Here is a 24,305-nt window from a genome sequence, read left to right on the forward strand (position 1 = left end):
ATGGACCCTATTAATTTCAAATTTGTGCATTGTTCTGCTTCACACTGCATTTTCCTGATGGTTTCTTCATGATTTGTTCTATGTTTAATGCTGAATTTTGTACAACCCCAGAGGCATTGTAGTAAATAAAAGTATTCAAAGCATTAAATTCTTTGTAGGCCCTCATCACTTCAGTGCTTTACGCATCATTCAGTAGTTTCACTGGACAAAAAAATTCTATAATTCTAGGATTTCCAAGAAATGCCCTTCCATTGCAAAGCTATAGTGAGTGAGTTCCCTTTTTACATCAGTGTCATTTGTCAAACAATTTTTAAGTGATTAGATTCCTTCCTTGAGGAAATAAGCAAAGATCCCATAAATCTCTCGTTTACTGTAAAATCCTTATCAGCCACAAATTTCTTTAGCTGTGGTAATGGCGGATAAAGTCAGATGAGGTTAAATAAGGTGCGTGACCCAGAAAAGCATTGCTCCTCATTATCTCATATGCCAGAGTCCCTTCTTGGGTAGATGCAATGTCTTGATGAAAGACTGCTTTTCTATGCGGTTCAGATTTCTTCTCACATACTTTTTCATCCAGTTGGCATATAAGTTGTGTATAGTATTCACCAGATATCATTTTATTCTTTTCAAGTTAATCAGTGAGAAGGTTCCATTTGAATCCCACAAAACTCAGTCATTGTTTCTGACAAATGGAATAGTTTTAATTGGTTTTGATGGACTGCCATTGGCTTCCACTTACTGTTCTGGTTGCTGTTCTGTTTTTGTTGTGAAGTAATAGCTCCATATCTATCCACTGTAGCAAATTACTGCACAAAATCAGTTGGATTGTTTTTGAAACACTGCAAATATAATTGAGAATTTCATTTTTGCAGACGCTTTTAATCAGCATTACCAAATATGACATCTTTCTTGCATTAAGCTATTGTGTCACCTATATCATAGACTGCTAATTGCTGATTTTCCACGGAAGTGTTGTGTACTTTCTTGATGTTTTCTATATTGTTTTAGTTGTGAGATATCCTTCACATGAATCCTCTTCAGGAGAAGTATGCCCACATTTGATTTAACTGTTGTAAATGAAAGAGTAGACTTTAGTAAACAATTTCCATATTTTGGTGGACTCAGATAGCTGTTAGCAATCTCTCACTGTGCTGTGCAATGATTCAGTTTAATAATTATAGACGTCTTTTCTGTGAGAAAATGACCATAAGCCGACCATTTACATGATTTTTTAAGGGTTTTTTTCCCTCTCACCCATATACATGCAGTGATTTATATGTAACTGTGTTCAGTATGTTACACACACACACATCAATCATCCTACTAAACATTCAAAATTTTCTATTGAATTGTGTACAGGGTGTAGCAGATAGGTACAGCCTAACTTTCAGGACACATTCCTAATGCATAAAAAAAAGAAAAAATACTTTATGTTGATAATTTTCAGTATAGGTCTATCCATGTGCAACTGAATCGAACCAGTTTTTTCATACCGAATGTATTTATGTGTTGAAAGGCATGAACACCTTCTTTTATTCATTTGCACATGGACAGATCTTACCTGAAAATTATCCACATAATCCTTTATGCAACTTAGGGCAACAGTATAACAGACTAGACATGGATCCAAAATTTTTTAATTTCCATGTGGCCTTAACAATCATACTTTTGAGTAATATTGGGAAATAATTAAAGATCTTTACCTTTGACCAACATGTTTCAGTTAAAGAAAATTTTTGATGTGTGGAGCAGTAAAATTTCCCGTTGAACGCAATTAAGATGTTATATGCATCAATCCCCATAAGTAAACAGGCCTGTTAGGAAGTGGGTGTACATATTATTTATCCATCACCTCCCTAGTTAATAATTTATTTCTTGCTGGACAGAGGTGTCTTATGATTTGCCAAGTGAACTAAAACATTGGACTTACATTTGCGAGAAATGCGGTCCAAATTCCTTCCCAGTTACACAAACATTTTGTTTCTGGGTTTTCCTAAGTTATTACAGGTGGCTTGTTTTCTTTCCAATCCTTGTCAGATTTGTGCTTCTCTCCAGCGACTTCAACACCACCAGCATATATAACTTCTCTTTGTCTATAGTTTCGAAGTGAGGTTTTAGGGGCTGGGTTTATTCTGGCTTATAAGTTGGTCCATATCTTGTATTACCACATGTTTAGGCAGTTCTTACAGGGGAACCTCCCCATCATACCCCCCTCAGATTTAGTTATAAGTTGGTACAGTGGATAGGCCTTGAAAAACTGAACACAGATCAATCGAGAAAACTGGAAGAAGTTGTGTGGAACTATGAAAAAAATAATCAAAATGTACGAACTGAGTAGTCCATGCGCATGATATGCAACATCAAGGAGAGTGTAAGCTCAGGAGTGTTGTGGTCCCGTGGTTAGCGTGAGCAGCTGCCGAACGAGAGGTCCATGGTTCAAGTCTTCCCTCAAGTGAAAAGTTCAATTTTTTATTTTAAGACAATTATTTTCGCAAAACACAGGCACTACACTTACTACAGTGAACAGAGACGTCAATGAATGAACGGACAGATCATAACTTTGCGAAAATAATGAACGTAAACTTTTCACTCGAGAGAAGACTTGAACCAAGGACCTCTCGATCCACAGCTGCTCACGCTAACCACGGGACCATGGTGCTATTGAGTTCACTCTATCCTTGATGTTGCCTATCTGGCGCATGGACTACTCAGTTTGTATATTTTGCTTATTTTTCTAAATATTTCCACACAACTTCTTCCTGTTTTCTCGATTGATCTATGTTCAGTTTTTCAAGGCCTATCCACTGTGCCAACTTATAACTAAATCTGAGGGGGGGTGCGATGGGGAGGTTCCCTTGTTAGCATTGTGACTCTTGTCTCCTTTATGTATTTTATGTAGCAGCTGTCAGTCATAAACATATTTTTGTGTATTTAACCAATTTTCTTTTCTGCTGCATTGCAAGTTGATGATTTCATGAAATTTCTCTTTCCACTTAGCAGTAGCTGGGAGAAGTTCTGTTCCATTACAATCACGATTCTCAGAAGGAAATTCACCCTTCATGATACCAGCCCTAGCACGACTCATAACTCACCAGCAAACTGCTTCAGGGCCAGCACTTACAGACAGAATGCCAGTGTTATTTACAAGAGAGCAAGAGAGTCTTAATGTTTCCAGGGGTAATGGAAATGCTAATCCAATGGAATCATTAATTGAACTGCTGGATGGATTAGTCCTGTTTTATCATCTTGGAGCCCATAAGCAAATAGTGAAGGTAAGATTTCAGTCAAGCTTCAGAATGAATCAGCAGTTCTTGGTTCTTATTTGTGGTGTCCTTTGACTTAACATTACATAAGTGCAGTTTCTGTAACTATCTTCAGGCTTTGTTTACTCTAGTCTACCCAAAATACATTTAATTTGTCCATGAAATGAAGTTACATGAGGAATATCAAGTACCCGTCATTTGCTCTAACAGAAAACTTATGTTATCATTACCTTTAGGGAAAAAATCATGCACTACTTTCCTCCTCTTGTTAGTCATATGTAGTGAATTAGTCCAGCAATTATGGTTTGTGAAATGAAACAAGAAACAAAATATTACTTATTGCATTAGACTTACTTTTGTGGATTTTTGCATTAGAGTGCTGCAAATAACCAGATAGAAAAATAAATGTAGCAGGTGCTTTCATTGCTGTGCACCTTTTTCAGGTCGGGCCTTTGTGCTCCATGAGGCTGGATCATATTTTCCAAATTAGATCTTTTCCTTTGTCTTCCATCTGTCCCCTCTAGTGTCGTTCCGTTGTATAAAAAACGAGTTTTCACAGTGTAAGGAAAGATTCATTCATTCACTGCCTGTCAGCTCACTTGAAAGATGTCTGGAAGGTATATAGCTGATAGATTGCCAAAAGATATGTAGCTGACACTTTATGAGAAGAAATAGTATTTCTGTGAGAAGAAATAGTATTTCTGCAGTTGCATGCCCTAAATCTCGTGTAAAAGAGAGAGAGAGAGAGAGAGAGTTGTGTGTAAAACAGACTAAATAGGAAACAGATCAGAAGTGCTATTTGGTCCCTGCAAAGAAAAAAAAATCGTTTTTTGTGCAAAAAATAATGTTCAAAAGCAAATGATTAAACAATAACTTTATTACTTCCAGCTTAAATGTTAACCTTCCAGCAGTTGTTGTCCAATGATCTGGCACGTGTTGTAAAATTTTAACATGTACATTTGTCAATAAAAACAAGCCTGTGCTGAAGAAGCTGTTACATTTATCGAAGAAAGCAGTTCACTTTCACTGTCTTCAACATTTATAACAAAAGCTTTTGCTCTTTTAGTTCTTCTAACAACTATTTACCCTATTATTCTGTCATACGTTCACTTTCATAACACGTTCCACAAACAATTAGTTTATCAGTATCCATTTCCAAGCTAAGTTATTACATCTATCACATTTAATTCATGGGGATGAATTTTTTTGATGTCCACAAAGGATACACATCCCATGTTTTTTCACTGATTATTGGTAGTCAATGCTTTAGCAAAAACTATATAAGAAATAATGAGCGATTGGCTGGTAACAATTTGAGGGGAGTTCTAGATATGAGTTGTTCTTTCATAAGACCTTCTGCTAGCTTCTTGAGATAAATATTTCTTCATGAAGTTATCTCTGGCTTTGTGAAGGGAAGCAATATTTGCATATTAATTCCAGCAGTGTCCAAAAAAAAGGAAAGAAATAAAAATAAAAAAGAGCCGATGGCCGTCTCCTTGTAAGTCCTGAAACAGGGTAACAAGCACATATTTTATCTACAATTTCTGCTTCACCTTTTGTCACATTGTAGTCAATTATGATTTCAGGATTGTATGTTTATTCAACTGTGACTGTGACATGCTTAGTAGACAAAAAGTATGACAGCACAGTTTTTATCAGGAACATATGAAACTAAGTTTACCTTGAAGAAATCCAAACTATGCACTTCCAGTTTCTCTTGTTTTGTATGGGAGAAATTCTGGAAGAATTTCATGCCCATTCTTCCTCACAGTACCAATACAAGTGAGTTTCTTTTGTAGCAAATATTCAGAAAGGATGTAGCTTATGTACCAGTTATCAGTTGTAATGTTCCTGGTAGAATTTTCAATAGGCATCACATCACTATGCCCCCAGGAGAAGGGCTTACGCTTGTGTATGTGCCTTAATTTCTTGAATCTTAGCTTCATGGCCCTTATGCACAATGTATGTTGGCAGCAGTAGAATCTTTTGACAGTCAGCTTGAAGTGCCGATTCTCTAAATTTTCTCAATAGTGTTTCTCAAAAATATGTCTCCTTTCCTCCAGGGATTCCCATTTGTGTTTTCCAAGCATCTCTGTAACACTTAAGTGTTGTTCGAACCTACTGGTAACGAATCTAGCAGCCGATCACTGAATTGCTTTGATGTCTCCCTTCAATCTGACCTGGTCCAGAAATGAAACCCACGAGCAGTACTCAAGAACAGATTGCATGGGCATCCTATTTTCAGTCTCCTTTAGAGGTGAACCACTCTTTTCTAAAATTCTCCCAATAAATTGAAGTTTATCATTTGCTTTCCCTACCAGAACTCACACAGGCTCGTTCCATTTGATGTTACTTTGTAACGTTACACCTAGATATTTAAAGGACTAGACAGTGTCAAGCAGGACACTAATAATACTCTAACTGAACTTTACAGTTCTGTTCTTCCTACTCATCTTCATTAACTTACATTTTTCCACATTTAGAGCTAGCTGCCATTCATCACACCAACCAGAAATTTTGTCTAAGTCATCTTGTATCTTCCTACAGTCACTCAACTTACCACACACCATAGCATTATCAGAAAACAACTGCAGATTGCCACATACCCTGTTTACCAAATCATTTATGTACATAGAGAACAGCAGTGGTTCTATCACTCTTCCCTGGGGCTCTTCTGATGATACCCTTGTCTCTGATGAACATTCGCCATTGACAACAACATATAGGGTTCTTTTACTTAATTAGTCTCCGAGCCACCCACATATCTGTGAACTTACCCCATATGCTTGTACCTTTGTTAACAACCTGCAGTGGGGCACCTTATCAAATGCTTTCCTGAAATCAAGAAATATGGTATCTCCCTGTTGTCCTTCATCCATAGTTCACAGTGTATTTTGTGAGAAAAGGGCAAGCTGAGTTTCGCATGAGCAATCCTTTCTAAACCCATGCTGATTCATGAACATAAGCTTCTCAGCCTCAAGAAAGTTTATTATACTCTAACTGAGAATATGTTCAAGGATTCTGCAGCAAACCAGTGTTGGTGAATTGGTCTGTTATTTTGCAGGTGCGTTTTTCAACTCTTTTTGTGTACTGAAGTCACCTGTGCTTATCAGTCATGTTGGGTGAGAGTTTCACGATAAATGAAAGCTAGGTAATGGGCCAATGCTGTAGAGTACTTTTTGTAAAATCAAATTGTGGTTCCATCCACACATGGCAACTTATTTGCTTTCAAATCTTTCATTTGTGTCTCTACGCCAGGGATGTTTACAAACACGTTGTCCATACGTGGGTCTTTTTGGTGGTCAAATGTCAGTATGTTTGGATGATTCTCCTGTGTGAATGATTTCGTGAATGTGAAATTTAAAATCTTGGGTTTTGTTTTGCTAGCTTTAACTTCTACACCAGACTAGTCAACAAGGGACTGAATGGAAGCTGTAGACCTGCATAGTGATTTTACATACAACCAGAATTTTCTCATGTTCTCTGCCAGACCTTTTCCTAAGGTGCGATGGTGGTAGTTGTCTTATGCTTTGCACATATATTTTTTCACAGATGCACGAATCTCTACTAATCTTTGCTTGTCATCATTTGTGCATTGTCTTTTGAACCGAGAGTGCAACGGTCTCTGCTTCCTCAGCATCTTCCGAATTTTGTTGTTAAATCATGGTGGGTCTTTTCCATCCTTTATCCACTCTCCAGACCATGATTTACAATTTGCTTAAACTTTGCTGATAATTCCTCCACATCCATCTTACTGGGACTAGTGATGTCCATTCACTGTCTAAATGAGATGGTAATGACTGCTTATCTGCTGTACCTAGCAGAAACACTCTCCTAGCCTTCGTGACTGATTTATTTACTTTCATAACCATAATTGCTGTAGTGACATCATGATCGCTAATCCTTGTTTCTATACTGACATTGTCAATAAGGTCTGACCTACTTGCAGCTGCAAGGTCTAGGATATTTCCATTGTGCGTGGGCTGCTGAGATAGCGGTTCAAGACAGTTTCTAGAAGACGTGTTCAAAAGTGTTTTGCATGACTGTTTGCCTATACCCCTGGAATGAATCCATAGACATCCCACCCTATACTTGGTAGGTTAAAGTCACCTCCAACTAGGAAAGGAACTGACTAGTAGTGGTACAGGGTATCCTCTGCCACACACCATGCAGTTGCTAGTGTAGTATCTATGTAGATGTGGATGTAGACACCTGATATGGCCTTCCGGTTGCATGCCACAGTAAGCCCACAGATTACTGCAATAAAATGCTTTTTGCATCACATAGTGCAAATATTTTTATCCTGTAAGTAGCTGGTTTCTTGGACATGTACTGAATGCAGTCACAGCAACCTCTGAATGGTGAACTCACTGAGGCTGTAAGAACTTTGACAGTTAGTAACTAAAGCATCCAGTATTGTCCAAGTTGCAGCCACCTTGTCAGTTTTTCTCTTGTCATTCCTTGGTTCCATGTCACCAAACCGCATAGTGTGAAACAAACACAAACCTTTTGTTACCCGTTGCAGTCCTAAGCAGTTGCATTCATGTTTCATCTGCTACCCAGAGTTCCAGTACATTAGCATGATGGTCTCTTCTTGTTCCAATCAAAAACGGGATCCTGAACACAACCATTATTTCATGTCATGATGTCACTTTATTATCTCTTGTGTGAGAATTGATGTGTGTCTCACAGCCTATTCATTTATGTATTTGCATAGTTTATGCTTTCATCAATAATGTCAATTTTTTTTCAGAAAAGCACTAACTTCATCAGTTATATATCCATCACGTGGTATAATTTGCACAATGTTTTTTCCCTTGGTTTTTTATGTTTTAACACAGTTACTTTTACACCAGTGCATAACTTTGTCTTTTCCAATAAAGAACCCCCACACATCTGCTATCTCTTTGAGATCATCACCGCCCTCATCTTCAAGCTTCAAGTTAAGATTTGCTGCCATGATTCTCATATTCAGTGCCTTTCATCAGTCAAATCCACTTCACGTTCCTCCAGATCTGAAAAATCTGGATAGACTCCTTTGTCACTTTCTTCAAGTAGTGTGTGAATTTCCTCATCTGATACACCCTTTCAACTGAAACAAAACATTAAAAGAAGTGAAATGAATAAATAAATTCAGATGCCAGTATAATGAAATTAATGTTTGATGTACATCTGTAAAAAATAAAAAACAGTTAACTATACTTATTAACTTTTTATTACACTTACCTCTGCATATTGACTGCTGGAACAAACTCTGCAACCATCACACCAGCAGGTGCATGTTGTAATTTTTACAGTGTTGCTTACAATTCAGAAAACAAAATGAGAAAGCTAGCCAAAGGAATTGAAGTCACTTTAACATTGCCAAGAAAACATAGCAATGGAATACACGGCAGTGGTGGTACAACAGCTCAATGTTAAGACATCAGTTAGGCATAAAAGTGCTGCTGTTGTACATTTTACAATAGCACAGGTGCTCGAGGGTTAATATTACTTTATTAACTTTAATAACGTTGTCTGTAAGGTTGCTACATATAACCTTTTTGAGGCAAATATGATGAGAAGATAACAGTTTCTTTTAAAAGGCCTTATGCTTTGATAAAGCCTCTTTTCATACCTGAGAAACTTATGACAATAGTCAGGTACAACTGAAGCACATACTGTTTCTCATATTTGTAAATTATTTATCATACTCTTCCATGAGCTTTTGAAGCCTCTTCCAACCAGATAATTTACAGTTTTTAGTTTAGGTCTGGAAGTTGCTGCCATGATATTTCAGCAGTCTTGTGACCATCTTCAGATGTATACATCTAAAGACTGCCAGAAGACTTGACACTGAAATTTTGTGGCACAGACTATGGACATCTGTCAGTTCACCCAAAATTTCAAGGAACATCAGTGTATAGTGTTTATGAAATCTTAATTTTTGTGCTGCTGTGAAGTTCTGATGTAAGGAACTTGTCACTCATGTGAAATGTGGTAAAAACTAATTTTATTAGAAACAAACTACTCAGTCTTATAATTGATAATTAATGGGATTTTATCGGTGCCTGATTGAATCATTTTAATATTTTTGTCTGATGGTTCTGCTTCATGATTCAGTGCTTTTGAGAATTTTTGGATGCTTACTAATATTGTGGATATGTCTTAGTAAACTGTGAGCTACAGTTCTGAATTCTGTAAACTGTGGTGACATTATCCTTTCAGAAAATTATTTCCACCCTCATTGCAGTGTAAGTACTTATTAGATTACTGCACTGCTTATTCTTTTCGTGCTCTGCTTTCTTCTGAGTCAGTGTTTGGAATTTTATGATCATGATGTAAATGTAGCTTTCAAGAAATCAATTCTTGAGTTATAATATTCTGTTTTGTGCATATTGAAATTGTCATGCCATGTTCTATTTAATTTCTCACTTCAATAGTGGCATATATTATCACCATTTGTTGTATGTTAACACTGTTGTTGACACTGTTATGCATATGTAATAGTGACTGTAACCTCAACAAAAGTCTCGGACACGAGATGAGTTGGTTGCTGTTTGTAAGCAACTGGAAATGGCACTGATCGCTGTCACGTATTTGGAAGCTACTTTCAACAGAATGCTGAGAATCATGTACCAGAGATACAAAGTTACATCAAGTATTATCCTCTTCAGTGGGTGATGTTGCATCTGCCAGAAGTAATTGATCTATCAGTGCTTGTCCACTTAGCTGTGAGTGGCATGCCAGTGGAGGTCTAGGGGCTCTTTACAGGGAAAACAGGAACCAGGGAGAATTCAGGGCATTCAACCCAACCCATTAACTAAAAAATTTGAGATGCTTTCATCCAATGAAACAGAGCACCAGTGAAACCCACTTGAACTTTGTGGACACTTGCTCTGACTGTTGTCAGGGAGGAGTGAGCCCAAAAGCATAGGGGTCTTTCGATCATCGCCGCTCAAACACATGGTGAGTAATGGTACTACTTAGGAAAATAGCAGCATGGGATAGGAAGAATTACCTTGTGCACTCAGTATATATGTCTGGAAGCTTCATCCTATACATCGGAGAAGCTGTTCTAGCAGCCATTTGGGGAACAGGGTGTGGCTATCTGCTGATTGTGGGGTCCATAGGAATGAATGATGCCTGTCGTCTGAACTGTGAGCTCATACTTGGATCATTATGACAACTTGCAGAGAAGGATGAGAAGACCAATCTTGCTCATGTACTCAATCTGCAGCATTGTCCCCAGAGCTGATCGTGTCCCTCTGGCTATGAGCCAAGTAGAAGACTTGACACTTGAAGTTTCTGTGACAAGTTATATTGTCCCTCCCTGGAGAGCATTCAAGGGATTTTTAGCTTAGACGACTCTCAGTGCAGATAACGATAGCTGCTGAAGTCTGCAAAGTAATAGTATAAGAGTGAAAGAAATCACCCTTAAAGATGAAAAGATTAAAATTCTAATGATAATTGCTGAAACATTCACAAGAAATTTCCAGAGTTTAAAGCAGTCCTAAAAAGCAGTGGAGCTCACATGATACTAGGTACAGAAAGCTAGCTAAAACCCAGAATTGACAGCAGTCAGATGTAAAAAAATGTAAGTGCCTATTGGAAGGATGAGCTAATCGGAATGTAGGTGGTGTATTTGTCACAGTAGACAAATCCGCTGAAATAAAAATTGAAGCTGCGTGTGAGATAGTGTGCCAAAGTCTCAGGGAGTAGGTTGGGCGTAAGCGTCTAATTGGATCTTTCTGTCAACCAACAAACTCGCCCACAGAAGTAGCCAAAAACCTTAGGGAGTATCTCTGTTCACTAATATGAATGTTCCCAGTCATACTGTCATCATTGGAGGAGACTTTACTCATCCAACAATCAACTGGGAAAATAAGCTTGGTAAGTGATGGCCATGACAAGACATCTTGCAAAACATTGCTAAAAGTCTTCTCTGAAAACTATGGAGAACAGATAATTTGCAAGCCCACTCAGGATGGAAATATAGAACACCTAATGGCAACAAATAGACTTGAATTCCTTGTGGATGTCCATGTTGACAACAACCATGAGGCAGTTCCAGAATGAGATTTTAACACTGCAGTGGAGTGTGCACTGATTTGAAACTTCCTGCCAGATTAAAGCTGTGTGCCAGACCGAGACTGAAACTTGGGACATTTGTCTTTCACGGGCTACCCAAGCACGACTCATGACCCGTCCTCACAGCTTCAATTTCTCCAGTATCTCATCTCCTATTCCAAACTTCACAGAAGCTCTTCTGCGAACCAGTGAAGTTTGGAAGGTAGGAGACATTCTAATGCTTCATACTTCAGCACAATCTAGGTAACCTCTTTCTGTAGGTGAAGTGCTGATTCAAAATATAGTAAAGCTTCAGTGATGCCACACTTGAAATACTTGAATGCATCAACAGTACATTAAAAATTGTTTACCATCTTATTAAACAATGGATATCGAGAATGAAATAATGAAATATTATGAAAAGGATAGATCACTCACCATATAGCAGAGACGTTGAGTCACAGACAGGCACAACAAAAAGACTACTAAACGTGTTAGCGATGGTCCAGAAGACCTTCTCCTGAATTAGACAACAAACACAACACACTCATTCACATGGATGCAGCTCACACATACAAGACCATTGTCTCTGGCTGCCGAAGTCTGGCCTTGGCAGCCAGAGACAGTGGTTATGTGTGCATGAGCTGTGCTTGCACGAGTGTGTGTGTTGTGTATGTTGTCTAATTCAGGAAAAGGCGTGCTGGTCGGAAGCGTATGTGGTTAGTAGTCTTTTCGCCTTGCCTGTCTGCGACTCAACATTTCTGCTATATGGTAAGCAGCAATCTATCCTTTTCATAATATTGTGATCACTTTATTAGCCTTTTATGAGAAAAGTACAGGGCGCTTAACAAACTATTTTCCTTGACTTGCACATATATGCGGATGTAAGTGGACCACAGCAATTAGTAATAGAAAAAATCAGAAAGTTGTCAGAAGATACTGTGTAGTCAAACTAAGCAAATTAAACTAGAGGCATTGTACAATGTTCACAATTAGAAAAACTTCACTGTGGGAAGCAAGATGTACATAAGTTTTGAGTTAGCATTTCAATTTTTTCATTTTATATACTTTCATTTTCATCTTAACAGACATAATTTGGCAATCTAGTATATACTCATTTTGAAGTTTAAAAGAATGATTCAAACATTTTAATAGACGTATGTCCAATTGTTCATTTTTTTTTCTTTCTTTAGGTTAGCACTCTGAGGGAGAATATGTCTGAGTATGTAATAGCTCTGAATGACACTAACTTCAGGCTAGCGTCATACAGCAGTCACCTGAATGAAGCTGCGTCGTGCAGCACTGAAGATGAAGTTGTCAGAGAATTGTTAAATTCTCGCCACGTGTTTGAAACCAAACTCATGGAACAAGCTAGACACATGGCATGGGTGCGTGGGGCTGTCTACTCTCCAGAAAAGCAGGGTCATCTTGTTTGGTTCCTCAGAATAATTTTACAATCTCTCAAGAAAGCGTCAGGAGAAGGAAATCTGTTTTCTTTTGTGCCTGATTTTTATCTCGAGACGGTCGTTGAGGTGTGTACTGCACTTAGATCCTATTTGCATCCCACAGCACCTCTGGAACAAGTTGAAGGTAAGAATCACATTGTAAGCCTTTTTATGTTTCACTAATGGCTAAATTATGCCTGATATGGCTCATTTGATGTAAGGGACAGCTGTAAATAAATCCTCCTAAGTGAGCTCTATACACCAATGATTACAGGTGGTGTTACAAAGTATACTAAAAAAGTACACTCCTCGAAGAAATTATCTGGATAGGATGGAAATCATTAGATATGATTTACATGTATGGACTAACAAATGCTTACAATATCAGAAAAATTGGATGATTTATTCAACAGAAAGAGTTTAACAAATTGAGAAAGTTAATAATGCATGGATCCACCTTTGGTCCTTATGCAATCAGTTATTTGGCTTGGGAGTGATTGCTTGATAGAGTTGTTAGATATCCTCCTGAGGGATATCATACCAGGTTCTATCCAATTGGCACATTAGATCATCAAAATCCTGAGCTGGTTGAAGGGCCTTTCCCTTAATGCCCCAAATGTTCTCAGTTGGAAAGAGTTCAGACAACCTGCGGTGTGTGGATGGGCATTATCTGATTGAAATGTAAGCTCAGATTGGGTTGCCATGAAGGGCAACAAAACGTGGCGTAGAATATCCACAAATGCTCGGGACGTCTCCAAACACGTCTTTGGTGCTCGTCAGGGCCGAGTTCAAAGTGGGACTCAACACTGAAGGCAGTTCTACTCCAGTGAACAAATTCCAGGTTGAAGACATGTCTGGAGACACCCGGATAGTGGTACATATCAACTTGACTGTCCCCCACCACACAGGCCTGAAACGAGGAGTGATGGTCTGGGGTGCCATTTCTTTTCATAGCAGGACCCCTTTGGATATCATCCACGGCACCCTTACAGCACAGTGGTATGTTGATGATATCCTATGCCTCATTTTGTTGCTCTTCATGACAAGTCATCCTCAAGTTACAGCAAGATAATGTGTGGCTACATATGAACCATGGATCTTGCCGTCGGTGGGGAGGCTTGCGTGCCTCAGCGATACAGATGGCCGTACCGTAGGTGCAACCACAACGGAGGGGTATCTGTTGAGAGGCCAGACAAACACGTGGTTCCTGAAGAGGGGCAGCAGCCTTTTCAGTAGTTGCAGGGGCAACAGTCTGGATGATTGACTGATCTGGCCTTGTAACATTAACCAAAACGGCCTTGCTGTGCTGGTACTGCAAACGGCTGAAAGCAAGGGGAAACTACAGCCGTAATTTTTCCCGAGGACATGCAGCTTTACTGTATGATTAAATGATGATGGCGTCCTCTTGGGTAAAATATTCCGGAGGTAAAATAGTCCCCCATTTGGATCTCCGGGCGGGGACTACTCAAGAGAACGTCGTTAGCAGGAGAAAGAAAACTGGCGTTCTATGGATCGGAGCGTGGAATGTCGGATCCCTTAATCGGGCAGGTAGGTTAGAAAATTTGAAAAGGGAAATGGATAGGTTAAAGTTAGATATAGTGGGAATTAGTGAAGTTCAGTGGCATGAGGACCAAGACTTTTGGTCAGGTGAATACAGGGTTATAAATACAAAATCAAATAGGGGTAATGCAGGAGTAGGTTTAATAATGAATAAAAAAATAGGAGTGCGGGTTAGCTACTACAAACAGCATAGTGAACGCATTATTGTGGCCAAGATATACACAAAGCCCATGCCTACTACAGTAGTACAAGTTTATATGCCAACTAGCTCTGCAGATGATGAAGAAATTGATGAAATGTATGACGAGATAAAAGAAATTATTCAGGTAGTGAAGGGAGACGAAAATTTAATAGTTATGGGTGACTGGAATTCGTCAGTAGCAAAAGGGAGAGAAGGAAACATAGTAGGTGAATATGGATTGGGGGGAAGAAATGATAGAGGAAGTCGCCTTGTAGAATTTTGCACAGAGCATAACTTAATCATAGCTAACACTTGGTTCAAGAATCATAAAAGAAGGTTGTATACCTGGAAGAATCCTGGAGATACTAAAAGGTATCAGATAGGTTATATAATGGTAAGACAGAGATTTAGGAACCAGGTTTTAAATTGTAAGACATTTCCAGGGGCAGATGTGGATTCTGGCCACAATCTATTGGTTATGAACTGCAGATTGAAACTGAAGAAATTGCAAAAAGGTGGGAATTTAAGGAGATGGGACCTGGATAAACTGAAAGAACCAGAGGTTGTAGAGAGTTTCAGCGAGAGCATAAGGGAACAATTGACAGGAATGGGGGAAAGAAATACAGTAGAAGAAGAATGGGTAGCTCTGAGGGATGAAGTAGTGAAGGCAGCAGACGATCAAGTAGGTAAAAAGAGAGGACTAATAGAAATCCTTGGGTAACAGAAGAAATATTGAATTTAATTGATGAAAGGAGAAAATATAAAAATGCAGTGAATGAAGCAGGCAAAAAGGAATACAAACGTCTCAAAAATGAGATCGACAGGAAGTGCAAAACGGCTAAGTAGGGATGGCTAGAGGACAAATGGAAGGATGTAGAGGCTTGTCTCACTAGGGGTAAGATAATTACTGCCTACAGGAAAATTAAAGAGACCTTTGGAGAGAAGAGAACCACTTGTATGAATATCAAGAGCTCAGATGGCAACCCAGTTCTAAGCAGAGAAGGGAAGGTAGAAAGGTGGAAGGAGTATATAGAGGTTTTATACAAGGGCGATGTACTTGAGGACAATATTATGGAAATGGAAGAGGGTGTAGACGAAGACGAAATGGGAGATAAGATACTGCGTGTAGAGTTTGACCGAGCACTGAAAGACCTGAGTCGAAACAAGGCCCCGGGAGTAGACAACATTCCATTAGAACTACTGATGGCCTTGGGAGAGCCAGTCATGACAAAACTCTACCATCTGGTGAGCAAGATGTATGAGACTGGCGAAATACCCTCAGACTTCAAGAAGAATATAATAAATCCAATCCCAAAGAAAGCAGGTGTTGACAGATGTGAAAATTACCGAACTATCAGTTTAATAAGTCACAGCTGCAAAATACTAACGCGAATTCTTTACAAACGAATGGAAAAACTAGTAGAAGCGGACCTTGGGGAAGATCAGTTTGGATTTCGTAGAAATGTTGGAACACGTGAGGCAATACTAACCTTACGACTTATCTTAGAAGAAAGATTAAGAAAAGGCAAACCTACGTTTCTAGCATTTGTAGACTTAGAGAAAGCTTTTGACAATGTTAACTGGAATACTCTCTTTCAAATTTTGACGGTGGCAGGGGTAAAATACAGGGAGCTAAAGGCTATTTACAATTTGTACAGAAACCAGATGGCAGTTATAAGAGTCGAGAGGCATGATAGGGAATCAGTGGTTGGGAAAGGAGTGAGATAGGGTTGTAGCCTCTCCCCAATGTTATTCAATCTGTATATTGAGCAAGCAATAAAGGAAACAAAAGAAAAATTCGGAGTAGGTATTAAAATTCATGGAGAAGAAGTAAAAACTTTGAGGTTTGCCGATGACATTGTAATTCTGTCAGAGACAGCAAAGGACTTGGAAGAGCAGTTGAACGGAATGGACAGTGTCTTGAAAGGAGGATATAAGATGAACATCAACAAAAGCAAAACGAGGATAATGGAATGTAGTCAAATTAAATCGGGTGATTCTGCGGGAATTAGATTAGGAAATGAGACACTTAAAGTAGTAAAGGAGTTTTGCTATTTAGGGAGTAAAATAACTGATGATGGTCGAAGTAGAGAGGATATAAAATGTAGACTGGCAATGGGAAGGAAAGCGTTTCTGAAGAAGAGAAATTTTTTAACATCAAGTATAGATTTAAGTGTCAGGAAGTCGTTTCTGAAAGTATTTGTATGGAGTGTAGCCATGTATGGAAGTGAAACATGGACGATAACTAGTTTGGACAAGAAGAGAAAAGAATCTTTCGAAATGTGGTGCTACAGAAGAATGCTGAAGATACGGTGGGTAGATCACGTAACTAATGAGGAGGTATTGAATAGGATTGGGGAGAAGAGAAGTTTGTGGCACAACTTGACTAGAAGAAGGGATCGGTTGGTAGGACATGTTTTGAGGCATCAAGGGATCACAAATTTAGCATTGGAGGGCAGCGTGGAGGGTAAAAATCGTAGAGGGAGACCAAGAGATGAATACACTAAACAGATTCAGAAGGATGTAGGTTGCAGTAGGTACTGGGAGATGAAGAAGATTGCACAGGATAGAGTAGCATGGAGAGCTGCATCAAACCAGTCTCAGGATTGAAGACCACAACAACAACAACACATGGCAATAGTTTCTCGTGCTTGTCATTGTGCTTGCCAAACCCTACATGGGCCAGCAAGGTCACCAGATCTCCCCCCCCCCCCCCCCCTCCCCAATTGAGAACATTTGGAGCATTATGGGCAGGGCCCTCTAATTAGCTGGGGATTTTGATGAATTAACCCACCAGTTGGACAGAATTTGTCACGATATCCCTCAGGAAGACATCCAGCAAATCTGTAAATCAGTTCCAATCTGAGTAACTGCTTGCCAAAGGCCAGAGGTGGGTCATTGAATTGTTGAGTTTCTTAATTGTGAAGATCTTTCTCTTTTATAAATCACCCAATTTTTCTGAAGTTCTAATCATTTGTTTGTTTGTAGATGTACATCATATCTGCCAATTTCCATACTGTCTGGATAAGTCCTTCGAGGTGCATCTTTTCTTTGTCTTATAGTGTAAATTGAACATATATTTGTGTCACTTTGTGTGTAAGTGATTTCCTAGTAACTCCATCCCTCAGTTGTGGGAGAGAACTTGATCATTACGGAAATCAGATTGTGGATAGCAAGTTGCTGTTTGCAGCACAGAAACTTGTATACATTCTTTGGCAATCAGAATGTAGAATAATTTTTATTTAACTATTTTAGAGGATACATTCATGATCAAGATGTTTTCTGCAATTGGGGATGTAAAATAGTGGTGCTGTTAGTAAAGTTTCTACAAATCAGTTAATTTTTAGAGAAACAACAACAAATGTCACCGAAAGCCATCTGAATATTCCAAATGGTTTCCACTTGGCAGTTACCCAGTTTCTGTTCAAAATTTGATGCAGTAGCACTGCTCCAGTTCTGTCATTTCGATTGCAATGAAAAACCGATGTGAGCACTAGACACTACCTCACTCGGGTGCTGCTTGTCAGCAGACAACACGAGATCTATTAGGAAAGAATGCAACCCTTGGCCGGCGAAAGAAATACTGGCTTACCTGTAGTGTTGAACACCTAGTCACCCTCAGAGTAGTTCTCTTGGTAGTATACTGGGAAAATGCACTCTGTCTACAAAGGAGATGATTTACAAAACACTTTTTCATGCCTTATTAGAAATTAACTCAAAAGTTTGTGTGACCTACACCAAGCAAGGGTAAAAGACAGTGTTGAAAATAACAAAGGAGGACCCATGAATGATCACAGGTTTGTTTTGACACGTGGGAGACCATCACATAAATGCTGAAAAGTCTAAATTGTCATAAGCTTGAAGATAGATGCCAAACTCTCCACACAAGTTTACTTGCAAAATTTCAAGAACCAGTATTAAGTGAAGAATTGCAAAGGCGAGGTTAGACTAATCACATTATACACGGAGGAATTCAGTAGTTTTCCTTCCTGCACTCCATACGAAAATAGAAGTGGAAGAATCCTTAACATGTAGTACAATGGGAAGTCACCTTTGCCAAACACTTTAGTTGTTTGCAGAATAGATAAAAGACAGATGCTGTGTGGGAAGGAGAAAACTCCTACCACAACAAATAAAATGGTGTGGCATGTCAAGTGACTCAAGATGCCATCATTCCCTGTACTGGGTGCCAGTGAGCCTCCAACCCAAGATGGCCATGACATACACTATAAGTGATCTGATCATGACCGGAGTGTGCATGCCTGATGCATTGCACACACCATCTCCTGTATTGTGAGGACATTGACCTTTTCCAATGCCCCTTATCAGCGGTGCATTGTTAAGCTCCACAACACAGATCAAACCACTGCCTGCAGAAACAGCTGCTGTGGGCAACAACAGATTGATGATAGTGGTCTCCGTCGATTGTTGTGGATTCTAACAGCAGATAGACAGTCCATAGTGCACATAACAATTTGCCACCTCAGTACTCAAATGACAACAACAACCACCACCACCAGTGAATCACCACCTCACTGACTGATGACCTTAGCAGTTAAGTCCCATAGTGCTCAGAGCCATTTTGAACCACCTCACTGCCGGATACAGAAGCCACCTCTACACTCTTTTATCTCTGCTCTGTGCACATCACAGAGTTCAGAGGTTAATATGGCCACAGAAATATCATGATTAGATGGTCAAAGCTTAGAAAAAGCTACCTAATCTGATGAGTGGTGGGTACACTATTTTACGTGTTGGTGGTAGGGTACAAATCCATTGTAAACAACATTAAGTGATGCGTCCCACTGGCCAGCAGGGAACTTTGCACATAAGACAAGTGGTGAAGGTATGTTTACATGGTGTGAAAAGGTAGTTTCGATATGTCTGTCACCATTTCATAATGGTGAACAACTTTTTAGCAAATCATCATGTGCATCATTTTATGTTCTCTGTTGGGTTTTATTTATTGGATTCAGGGAGAATTGATGTTGTTCTGCTTTTCTATGTATGTATCATTGTTACATTGAAGTAATACAAGACTTCTTCTCCAGATTGAACTATTCTTGCTGGAAGGAATTATAATATAAAAACTTCTACTTTTTTCCAGCAATTATTTGGACATTTTTCATATTAACCTCAATAATTACAACACAAATATATACCATATCCTTCAGCTAACATTAACTTCAATCAAAACATCTAACCCAAACACTACATATAAATTTTTTCATAGAATGACAGACTCAAAGTTACAGATCAATTCATAATTAATTTGTTTCAGTATCAGTGCAGCCATTGTCATCCTTTCATGGATTTACTCTGGTTTTACCCACTTCCCAGAGTAGGCGAGCAATTCACCAAGCTTCTATATCACAACCTCACAAGTACATCCTCTCTTGAAGTTACTGCATTCGTTGTCCCATCTTGTAGTCACGCATTGTCTCTTGGCCTGGATCTCCACTTGGAAATAAAACAGTAAAGCCATGCAATAGTCGTGATGTTTTACTGAATAATTTGTTTAACTACTTTTTCATTCACAAGCATCATTTGTGAGTAAGAATTAGGATCTTATGTCTCCCTTCTACATCTACATCTACATGACTACTCTGCAATTCACATTTAAGTGCTTGGCAGAGGGTTCATCAAACCACAATCATACTATCTCTCTACCATACCCCTCCCGAACAGAGCGCGGGAAAAACGAACAACTAAACCTTTCTGTTCGAGCTCTGATTTCTCTTATTTTATTTTGATGATCATTCCTACCTATGTAGGTTGGGCTCAACAAAATATTTTCGCATTCGGAAGAGAAAGTTGGTGACTGAAATTTCGTAAATAGATCTCGCCGCGACGAGAAACGTCTTTGCTATAATGACTTCCATCCCAACTCGCGTATCATATCGGCCACACTCTCTCCCGTATTACGTGATAATACAAAACGAGCTGCCCTTTTTTGCACCCTTTCGATGTCCTCTGTCAATCCCACCTGGTAAGGATCCCACACCGCACAGCAATATTCTAACAGAGGACGAACGAGTGTAGTGTAAGCTGTCTCTTTAGTGGACTTGTTGCATCTTCTAAGTGTCCTGGCAATGAAACGCAACCTTTGGCTCGCCTTCCCCACAATATTATCTATGTGGTCTTTCCAACTGAAGTTGTTTGTAATTTTAACACCCAGGTACTTAGTTGAATTGACAGCCTTGAGAACTGTACTATTTATCGAGTAATCGAATTCCAACGGATTTATTCTGGAACTCATGTGGATCACCTCACACTTTTCTTTATTTAGCGTCAACTGACACCTGCCACACCATACAGCAATCTTTTCTAAATCACTTTGCAACTCATACTGGTTTTCGGATGACCCTACAAGACGGTAAATTACAGCATCATCTGCGAACAACCTAAGAGAACTGCTCTGGTTGTCACCCAGGTCATTTATATAGATCAGGAACAGCAGAGGTCCCAGGACGTTTCCCTGGGGAACACCTGATATCACTTCAGTTTTATTCGATGATTTGCCGCCTATTACTACGAACTGCGACCTTCCTGACAGGAAATCACGAATCCAGTCGCACAACTGAGATGATACCCCTTAGTCCCGCAGCTTGAGTAGAAGTCACTTGTGAGGAACGGTGTCAAAAGCTTTCCGGAAATATATAAATACAGAATCAACTTGAGATCCCCTGTCAATAGCGGCCATTACTTCGTGCGAATAAAGAGCTAGCTGTGTTGCACAAGAACTATGTTTTCTGAAACCATGCTGATTACGTATCGATAGATCGTTCCCTTCGAGGTGATTCATAGTGTTTGAATACAGTATATGCTCCAAAACCCTACTGCAAACCGACGTCAATGATATAGGTCTGTAGTTAGATGGATTACTCCTACTACCCTTCTTAAACACTGGTGTGACCTGCGCAATTTTCCAATCTGTAGGTACAGATCTATCGGTGAGCGAGTGGTTGTATATGATTGCTAAGTAGGGAGCTATTGTATCAGCGTAATCTGAAAGGAACTTAATCGGTATACAATCTGGACCTGAAGACTTGGCCGTATCAAGCGATTTGAGTTGCTTCGCAACCCCTAAGGTATCTACTTCTAAGAAACTCATGCTAGCAGCTGTTCGTGTTTCAAATTCTGGAATATTCCTTTCATCTTCCCTGGTGAAGGAATTTCAGAAAATTGCGTTCAATAACTCCGCTTTAGCGGCACAGTCGTCGGTAACAGTACCATCGGCACCACGCAGCGAAGGTATTGACTGTGTCTTGCCGCATGTGTACTTTACATACGACCAGAATTTCTTCAGATTTTCTACCAAATTTCGAGACAATGTTTCGTTGTGGAACCTATTAAAGGCATCTCGCATTGAAGTCCGTGCCAAATTTCGCGCGTCTGTAAATTTTAGCCAATATTTGGGATTTCGCGTTCTTCTGAACTTCGCATGCTTTTTCCGTTGCCTCTGCAACAGCGTTCAGAGCTGTTTTGTGTACCATGGGGGATCAGTTCCATCTCTTACCAATTTATGAGGTATGAATCTCTCAATTGCTGTTGCTACTATATCTTTGAATTTGAGCCACATCTCATCTACATTTGCATAGTCAGTTCGGAAGGAATGGAGATTGTCTCTTAGGAAGGCTTCTAGTGACACTTAATCCGCTTTTTTAAATAAAATTATTTTGCGTTTGTTTCTGGTGGATTTGGAAGAAACGTTATTGAGCCTAGCTACAATGACCTTGTGATCACTAACCCCTGTATCAGTCATGATGCTCTCTATTAGTTCTGGATTGTTTGTGGGTCAAGTGTGTTTTTGCAACCATTTACAATTTGCTTGGGTTCATGGACTAACTGCTCGAAATAATTTTCGGAGAAAGCATTTAGGACAATCTCGGAAGATGTTTTCTGCCTACCACCGGTTTTGAACAAGTATTTTTGCCAACATATCGAGGGAAGGTTGAAGTCCCCACCAACTATAACCGTATGAGTGGGGTATTTATTTGTTACGAGACTCAAATTTTCTCTGAACTGTTCAGCAACTATATCATCAGAGTCTGGGAGTCGGTAGAAGGAGCCAATTATTAACTTAGTTCGGCTGTTAAGTATAACCTCCACCCATACCAATTCGCACTGAGTATCTACTTCGATTTCACTACAAGACAAACCACTGCTGACAGACACAAACACTCCACCACCAATTCTGACTAATCTATCTTTCCTGAACACTGTCTAAGACTTCGTAAAAATTTCTGCAGAACTTATTTCAGGCTTTAGCCAGCTTTCTGTACCTATAACGATTTCAGCTTCTGTGCTTTCTATTAGCGCTTGAAGCTCAGGGACTTTCCCAGCACAACTACAACAATTTACAACCACAATTCTGACTGTTCCTTGATCCAAGCATGTCCTGTATTTGCCATGCACCCTTTGAGATTGCAGCCCACCCCGTACTTTCCCGAGGCCTTCTAACCTAAAAAACCGCCCAGTCCATGCCACACAGCCTCCGCTACCCGTTTAGCTGCCAGCTGAGTGTAGTGAACTCCTGACCTATTCAGCAGAACCCGAAACCCCACCACCCTATGGCGCAAGTCAAGGAATCTGCAGCCAACACGGTCGCAAAACCTTCTGAGCCTCTGATTTAGACCCTCCACCCGGCTCTGCAGCAAAGGTCCGCAGTCGGTTCTGTCAACGATGCTGCAGATGGTGAGCTCTGCCTTCATCTCGTAAGCAAGACCGGCAGCCTTCACCAAATCAGATAGCCGCTGGAATCCAGAGAGAATTTCCTCAGATCTAAAGCGACACACGTCATTAGTGCCGACATGTGCCACCACCTGCAGCTGGCTGCACCCTGTGCTCTTCATGCCATCCAGAAGGACCCTTTCCACATCAGGAATGACTCCACCCAGAATGCACACAGAGTGCACACTGGATTTCTTCCCCTCCTTAGCCGCCATATCCCTAAGGGGCCCCATTACGCGCCTAACATTGGAGCTCCCAACTACTAATAAGCCCACCCTCTGTGGTTGCCCGGACCTTGAAGGCTGAGAATCATCCTCTGAAACAGGGCAGGCAGCTGCATCTGACTCAGACAGAGACAGTGCCTGAAACCTGTTTGTCAGACGCACTGGAGAGGCCTTCTGATCAGCCTCCGGGGACGTCTTTCGCTGCCTGCCACGCCTTGGAACGACCTCCCAATCAACCACAGGCGAGGGCTCAGCCCCACTGCGGGCAGCAACCGGGGAAACCACAGCGGCAGACCGATCTGGGGACAGACGGGACGAGGTTGACATCCCCATCCCCGTGATACCCAAGTCCGGCTCCCCACAGTGGTGCCCATTGGCAACAGCCTCAAGCTGCGCGACCGAAGTCAGCTCCGCTTGCAGCTGTGAGCAAAGGGATGCCAACTCAGCCCTCATCCGAACACAGATTGAAAGAGGGATTTTATATATTTCTGAGTAGATGTGTCCAATACAGTTGCTCACAAGCGTATCTTCGATCTTAATTTTTCATTATCAGTATTGCAGGTGGGGAGGAATACATAAACATGAAAATTCATATGTGAGTTCTGTTTGTTATAATTTTAATTCCATTCTCTGTTTTCTTGTCTGTCACAGGCCTCTATGAAGGCTTATTTGTGATGTACACTCCATAATGTCATACATACATAATTTTTTTTGTTATTAATCCTTTCTTCCTAAGTACATTCTGGACCATTAAAATTGCAACACCATGAAGAAATCAAGCAACAAATGTTAACTTGGCATGAAGTATCCTACATTCTTGGAGATGCAAAAGATTAGCACTTCAGTGTGG

The 24,305-nt window shown here is 40.0% G+C and overlaps 1 protein-coding gene across 2 annotated transcripts in view; it reads left to right on the forward strand.

Moving 5' to 3' along the window:
* LOC124781950 (E3 ubiquitin-protein ligase RNF123-like) overlaps positions 1-24,305 on the forward strand; it is a 162,549-nt gene that overhangs the window by 94,103 nt on the left and 44,141 nt on the right. Inside the window, exons 12-13 of one of the 2 annotated variants that reach the window (XM_047253902.1) lie at positions 2,998-3,272; positions 12,506-12,902. In XM_047253902.1, the coding sequence (XP_047109858.1) occupies positions 2,998-3,272; positions 12,506-12,902 (672 nt within the window). The remainder of the gene's footprint in view (positions 1-2,997; positions 3,273-12,505; positions 12,903-24,305) is intronic. The other variant, XM_047253903.1, reaches the window with a different exon arrangement.

The sequence above is a fragment of the Schistocerca piceifrons genome, chromosome 1 (assembly GCF_021461385.2).
Source record: "Schistocerca piceifrons isolate TAMUIC-IGC-003096 chromosome 1, iqSchPice1.1, whole genome shotgun sequence".
NCBI classification, from domain to species: Eukaryota; Metazoa; Arthropoda; class Insecta; order Orthoptera; family Acrididae; genus Schistocerca; species Schistocerca piceifrons.